General features: G+C 42.8%; 1 protein-coding gene across 2 annotated transcripts in view; it reads left to right on the plus strand.

The window, feature by feature from the left end:
- Positions 1 to 6,998: 6,998 nt before the first annotated feature.
- Positions 6,999 to 7,500, plus strand: part of LOC311036746 (uncharacterized protein) — a 20,924-nt gene continuing 20,422 nt past the window's right edge. For both annotated transcript variants that reach the window (XM_084045674.1, XM_084045675.1), the window contains exon 1: positions 6,999 to 7,168. In XM_084045674.1, coding sequence (XP_083901800.1) covers positions 7,074 to 7,168 — 95 coding nt within the window. In that variant the 5' untranslated portion in view covers positions 6,999 to 7,073. The remainder of the gene's footprint in view (positions 7,169 to 7,500) is intronic.

Below are 7,500 nucleotides of genomic sequence, written 5' to 3' on the forward strand. Positions count from 1 at the left end.
TGCATGGCTTATTCCTCGACTAAAATGTTTGCAGGATTTTTTTTTGTTGGACTGTATAAGTGAAATATTGATTGTTCCTGACAGCATTAGCAGATATCTATAAATGTGCGACATCGGTGTGTGTGTGTGCGTGTCTGTGTGACCCTGCGTCTGTGTGTCCCCCTCGTATCCCAATAACTGTCTGACCAATCGACTTCAAACTTGGCATGTTTATCTCCAAAGACCCAGCGGGTAATGTTCCCAACGGGTATCGGCCTAGTTAGCTTTAATTTTAGCATAAAAAAATAAAGAGTCGAATCTGACAATACAGCTGTTACTAGTCAAGCAATTATAAAAGAGTAGATAATAATATTTTACCCTCCCCCCAATTTTGTCGTTTTGTCAATTAATATCTCACCGCACACATTTGTGTGTGTGTGTTGTCACTGCTGTTGTATCCTACTGGCTCACCTGCCAGTGAGGTGCCTCTTCCGGGAGGACGTAGAGTCTACGTCCTACTCCCCCCCAACACTCCCTACTGACAGGTGCCGTCCCAACCCGTAGGAGTACCTGCAGTGACAAATATCACCCTCCCTCAGGCACTTTACCACTGCACCACCCGAGCGCGAAAGAGTAAATAATTTAAATTCCATGAACAGATCTATCACTAAGAAATATAGTGTTATATACTGTTGAACTAAATCCAAACCATTGTTTAGTGGCAAGACGTGTTGTAGCAATAATTCAAGATCACTCTAGGATATTGATTGATTTTGCAGGTATGAAATCATTATTACAAAGTCTAGCTGTCCCACTTCAATTTCCCCCCCGCCGTCCCCTCTGGGGCGGAGTCCTTGTTTTCTAGTTTTTGTATTCAGCCAATCGCAGGGCGGCAGGGCGGGGTTTGGTCGAATGTCGCTGTACAACAATATTACGCAAGCCAGCCATGGACGGTTTTAGCCGGCCATGGACGGTGCGCTCGTGCATGGGAGAAGAACGGTCTCGGGGGAGCGCCCGTTTTGTAGCACGGATGGTGACTCCAAAGCCTCCCTCACACTCCGTCACATGCTTTTTCCATCGTACTGTTTTTTCAAACGTAATGTAACAATGTGTGTGCGTGTGTGTGTGTGTATCTGGGTTCTGCCATAATAATAAAGGTGCATATGTGTATGTAGTTATTTGTCTGTTTGTGATTGTGTATGCACAGCTGTGTGAGTGTGTGTGTAACAGGTAAACAGGCAACAGGCTGTTAGGGTCCATTGTTCATAAGGTACATAAGTGCAGTTGTAACTCAGGTCTGTTTTACTAAAAATAGAGGGTTTAAGTGGTTAACTGAACTGATTGGTCTGCTACCATACATTACATTCTGTTTACGAAAATGTATTCTTTAATTTCCATTTCTGCTAAGCAGATAGCTAAATAATTATGCTTTGACTAATTTGATTTACAGTAAGACAAATATACGTGACTGCAAAGACAAAACGGAAGCGACGGGGGGGCGGACATCTGGTAGCTTCAGCACTTCCGTTGCACAGACGGTGTGGCGGAAGTATTTGAAAATTGTGTGAACCAACAGTCTGCCTTGAGAGATAGCTACCATATTATCAACTTCTTTGTTGTTTTATCTCTCTGCCACCCAGGGCAAAAAAGGGGGTAATAAAAGGAGAGACAGGATGATAAGCAGTGGTTGAGTGTATACTAAATGTAAAATTTTCAGAAATGTTCAAAAATAGTTAAAAGATATACAACCTTGTAGATCACTATTATTTGAAATAGTGCTTAAGTGGTTAATTAATAAGTCCAAGAGTTCCTCCATGGTCATGAAAAACTATCGAGAAATAATTCTCACAATCTTTTGTCAAAAGGTGGCGCTATAGCACTCAATTGAAATGCCAACTTTGAACAGGTACAACTCATGCCCTGTTTGACCTACAGCCATGAAACTTCGATACACACATGCGTCTACTCATGATGAACAACTTTCACACTCTGACCTCTGACCTTTAGATCTCCCACCATTTTGAATTATATGAAAAACAGTTAAAACCTTACACATGAACTTTGGACCTATGCCGACAAAACGTTGGGGGCGGATTTTTTCTAAGTGAAAAAATGTAGCTTTAATGAGCCAATGAATATTGCAGTTTTATGACAATTATTCATCTGCCCCTAACACATACATGCAGCCTCACATTTCTTTGAAAATTTGCAGTAATGTAGAGGGTCATTCCAAATATCACTGAAACCAATCTTACCCCAGTTGGTCAAATGGGGGCGCTATAGCAATTTTTTAAAATGCTAACTTTAAACAGGCAAAAGTCTTGCCTTGTTTGGCCGACAGCCATTAAACCTGCTTACACATGTGCCTGCCCTTGACTCATGAGGAACAGATCTATCACGTTGACCAGTAAGCTCCGCCCTTAGATTGTCCGCAATTTTGATCAGTTTGAAAAACACTTAAACCCAGGATTTTTCAGCTATTTGCGTGAAACTGTATCATCTGTGTGATCTCCCTTTTCACTGGTCCTTGTATGTTGCTCCAATGGCTTCTCTCTTAAGCGTGTGCCTTACAACCTCAAGGTCGCCAGTTCAAGCCTCACTTGATGCGGACTTCATTAACACATCCACTGCCAGGCCCGTAGTCCTACGGGCCGTTAAATCCAACCGTTAACTGCCGTTCCCGTAGCCCGTAGTCCCGTAGTTTTCCCATGTTAAATCGTGCAGGTGCAGATTCCGGATTTTTTTTGCACTTCCGGTCTCGAAGTGGGCGGACCGGAAACGAAATAATACTGTTTCCGGTTTTTCTCCCGCCTCCGTTTCCTGTCTAGCGGTCAACTTTGGACGCCATTATCTCTGGCTTGTTGTTTTTCTCACCGCATCCACCATTTTAGCGTTTTCCTCTCGTTCTCCAGAATGCAGTGTCGGATCGCCGCACGGTTTTCAGCGTTTTGTTCGGTCGGGTCCCGTGTTTGTGTCGAACCAAATGAACGCGGATTTTAAACGGATTTAGCGGGGCCTATGACGGAATCAAAAAAACAAAAAAGGTAAGAAATTGCTTGGCACTACGATGGACGTTCTGAGATTAGCCGATGGCAGTCAATGTGTTAAAGTTGCAATGCACACAACATGATTGTGTCAATTAATACATGTGTAATTGTTAAAGATAACCTGAAATGCTTATTTGAGAGTATGTTTTTTCAATGTATGACATACTTCATTCTGAATTATAGCCGATCTACAATCTCAAAACTTTTCAGATAGCAACGTGTTCCTGAGGAGACGTACAATTTCTCCATTAGTAAATGGCTTGTGAACGAGTGATCTTAGTGTTAGTGAAATAAGGGCTTGGTTCATGACAGAAGGCAAGAGTTTATGATCTTCAACAGACAACATCAGCCTGGACAAAGCTATAGCACTATAGGTAGTGTTGCAGCCTGTCAGTCCGAAGGTTGAGAGTTTAATTTCTGTTAATGGCAATAGGTTAAGATGTCCAATCAATCCATTCTGTTTCCATCTCTCTCTCTCTTCAATCTATTCCGTTTCCATGTCTCCTTGTTTTCTCGTTTTTGTATTCAGCCAATCGCAGGGCGGCAGGGCGGGGTTTGGTCGAATGTCGCTGTACAACAATATTACGCAAGCCAGCCATGGACGGTTTTAGCCGGCCATGGACGGTGCGCTCGTGCATGGGAGAAAAACGGTCTCGGGGGAGCGCCCGTTTTGTAGCACGGATGGTGACGCCAAAGCCTCCCGCACACTCCGTCACATGCTTTTTCCATCGTACTGTTTTTTCAAACGTACTGTAACAATGTGTGTGCGTGTGTGTGTGTGTGTCTGGGTTCTGCCATAATAATAAAGGTGCATATGTGTATGTAGTTATTTGTCTGTTTGTGATTGTGTATGCACAGCTGTGTGAGTGTGTGTGTAACAGGTAAACCGGCAACAGGCTGTTAGGGTCCATTGTTCATAAGGTACATAAGTGCAGTTGTAACTCAGGTCTGTTTTACTAAAAATAGAGGGTTTAAGTGGTTAATTGAACTGATTGGTCCGCTACCATACAGCCTCTCAAGCCAGACAACTATTCCAAAAAAATCTGTTTCCATCTCTCTCTCTCTTCACTCTATTCCGTTTCCATGTCTCTCTCTTTTCAATCTATTCCGTTTCCATGTCTCTCTCTCTGTCTCTTCAATCCATTCCGTTTCCATGGCTCTCTCTCTCTCTCTCTCTCTCTCTCTCTCTCTCTCTCTCTCTCTCTCTCTCTCTCTTCAATCTATTCCGTTTCCATCTCTCTCTCTCTCTTCAATCTTTTCTGTTTCCATCTCTCTCTCTCTCTTCAATCTATTCTGTTACCATGTCTGTCTCTCTCTCTCTCTCTCTCTCTCTCTCTCTCTCTCTCTCTCTCTCTCTTCAATCTATTCCGTTTCCATCTCTCTCTCTATCTCTCTCTCTCTCTCTCTCTCTCTCTCTCTCTCTCTCTCTCTCTCTCTCTCTCTCTCTCTCTGGCCCCGTATTATCGCTGCTTGCAGCTATATTTCTACTTGAAATGTAGCAGAGTGAAAATCACGTGCTTGCAATAAATGAAACTCCAATACTCAAGTAAATGTACTTAGATACTGTCCACCACTGGTCCATATCAACAAACCAATCAATGCAAGCTAAAGTTGCAGAGCATTTGTCTTTGCCCTCATCTAACCTAGGTCACTGCTGCATCAGCCCTCATCTATGGCACAGGCTAATACGCTAGCCTTCGGTGGATATCCTCAATCAACAATGAATGCTTGGGTGTCTGGGTGATAATTGATATATTGTTATACAGTATATTTCAGTCAGTTATGACAATATGTGCAATGCAGTATGTGTGATGAATGCTGCACCAATGAAAACCTATTATCACTGACACTAACTGTATGTTATTTCATGTAAAGGTACCATTGAGCAAGGCACTTACCCTCTAATTGCTCTAGTGAAATTGTTCCGTTTTTAATGACCAAGACTGTGGTTTTACTAACAGCTCCCACTTGTGGATGTGAGCAGTGCTGCTGAGAAGAGCATCCATGCTGGTTAAACAATCTGTCTGAAATGCCTTACGCTGCCTTATTTCATCAATAATAATTCCTTATTATTGATGAAATAATAAAAATAATTGGCTTGTACACAATAGTATATTACTTTTCAACTATTATTGCATTTATGCAGCAATACAAGGACCAATGGAACTTGACCAGAATGTCGTTGATAGTGGTTGTTGATGATTCTTTATATCACATAAACAACACCATGTTATTGGTGTTGTTTATGTCATATACATAACCAACTTGAAGAGTTGGTTGTCTCTGTATAACATTTGTCAGTTGCCATGCATGTCAGAAAGTTACCTGCCTGGGCCGTTTTCAGGCAGTTTCCACTTATGAAAAAACAAACAAATATAGTTCATGTTAACCAATGTGTGTGTGTGTGTGTGTGTGTGTGTGTGTGTGTGTGTGTGTGTGTGTGTGTGTGTGTGTGTGTGTGTGTGTGTGTGTGTGTGTGTGTGTGTGTGTGTGTGTGTGCGCGCGCGCATGCGCGCGTGCGTGCAGAGGAAGAACGACCGAGAGGCAAATAGGCTTCGTTTAGCCTACATGTAAGATTTTTGAAAACTATGTCCATTTAGTATCAGCAAAGCCAACTCGGTACCTCACAATCAATAATGTGTGGTGATTGATGAAACATGTCATTAATTGAAAACATCTCACAGCCAAAATCAATGTCCTTCTATTCAAAGACAAATTTCCTTTGGCTAAATTGTATTTATGTTTTTCCGATTACTGTTTGTATTTGTCAGTTACCAAGCTATACAGTCTTCTTAGAAACGGTCAACTTCTTTTTCATCTGCTCTATGAGGACACCTATGTCTCGTGTATTGCATAGGGGGTGGAACCATGAGAGTTATAGGGTGGAACGCACGATATTATTTCAGTCCGCGCGCAAAAACATACAAACTTCACTCGAAAAAGAAGCCCTAATCACACAAAAAACGTCATTGTAGACGTTCACTTGTCACGAGTATCAACAGACTCAGTGAGAACGGCCGTTTGTTGTTGCGCTCGTGACGACGCGCACCCCTCTTTGCCGAGTTGGTAGCGTCTAGAACGAAGCTCGGCCTATACGTCGTCACACGACGGCGTCGCACTCTGAAAATAGCAGACCTATAAGCCCACAATCAGGGAAGCGTCCAAACCCTTGTGGGCTTATAGGTCTGCTGTTTTTAGCGCGCGACACCGCCGCGCGACGAAGTATCGCGGCTTAACCTTCGCTGGTGAGCAGTGGTCAGGGTTGCCATATCCACTTATTATAAGCGACTTTGGGCTTCCTTTTCTGTAAAGTTGCTTATAAAATGGTATTTGCGGGTTGCGTCTATTTTTGGGCTTGTTTCTAAAATGTAGTTGCTTATTTTACCTATGCATTGTTTCCTAATGCTGTTTAAACCAGTGGTTCTTAAACATTTTCATGTCAAGGACCCCCAAATGAATGTGTATTTGTACGCAGACAAATTAGATGAATTGAATACACATGTACCCTAATGGAAACAAACAAGCCATAGTGTTTTCTTGTGTTTAATCTTTTTAGCAGACCCTGTAGCCTATAGAACTGTACTTGCTATACTTTTTTGTTAATAAACTGTTAATAAACTATTCAATCAATCAATTTGTCCGCAGACCCCCCCATCTGAAAATAACGACTAAAAATACAAGTTTTGAGTCGTTAAAATGTTTCAAAAAAATATTCCAAATGTTTTCTTCAATATCTTTTTTGAAAATAGCACATCTACATGCTCACAACGCGTTGCGATGCGATGCATTGCGTTGTGAGTTTGTAGATCGGCTATTTTCAAACAACCGCTGTGTAAAGCGCTCGTGTGGCCCGCTTCTTTTGGGGCTTGTTTTCACAGACATGGTTGCTTGTTTCTCTCGCGACACCTGGCAACAAGTGAGCAGTGGTAGAACAGGGAGAGACGGGGCTGAGCTCAGAGCAGAGCGGCTGATAGGAGCAGAGCGGCTGAAAGGTACTGGCGGGGCAACAACAAGCAGCAAAGCAGCGACCGCTTTACCACCGTGAATATGGCGGAGACCGTGCGCTCGCTCTTCGACTACCGGGAGCCACCGACCCTGGACAGCGACGGAGAGGGCGTCAAACCGGCGCCACCGCCGAGAGGGTGAGGAAGGGAGTTCATTTAAAGCCATGACACGAAACATACTAGTGTAAAAATGTAGAAAACTGCTTTTATTCATACGAATTTATGTGACAGTGAGAGAGAGAGAGAGAGAGAGAGGGTGTGTGCGCGCGCGCGTCTCTCTTCTGTGTGTTTCTTCTTTTTAAATAGACAATAAGTTGTGTTTTTGGAGTTTGACAGCTATTTAGAAGTCTGTTCTTTGAAGAACCTTAATGTTTTTAAACCCCATGTTGTCCACATTTTTTTAGGAACGTTAAAATCACCCCACAAAAAGCACCTCGAAAAGAGGTGTGTGTGCGCGCGTGCGCGCGAGC

The sequence above is a fragment of the Gymnoscopelus microlampas genome (assembly GCF_963454915.1).
Source record: "Gymnoscopelus microlampas genome assembly, chromosome: 2".
In the NCBI taxonomy this organism is placed as follows: Eukaryota; Metazoa; Chordata; class Actinopteri; order Myctophiformes; family Myctophidae; genus Gymnoscopelus; species Gymnoscopelus microlampas.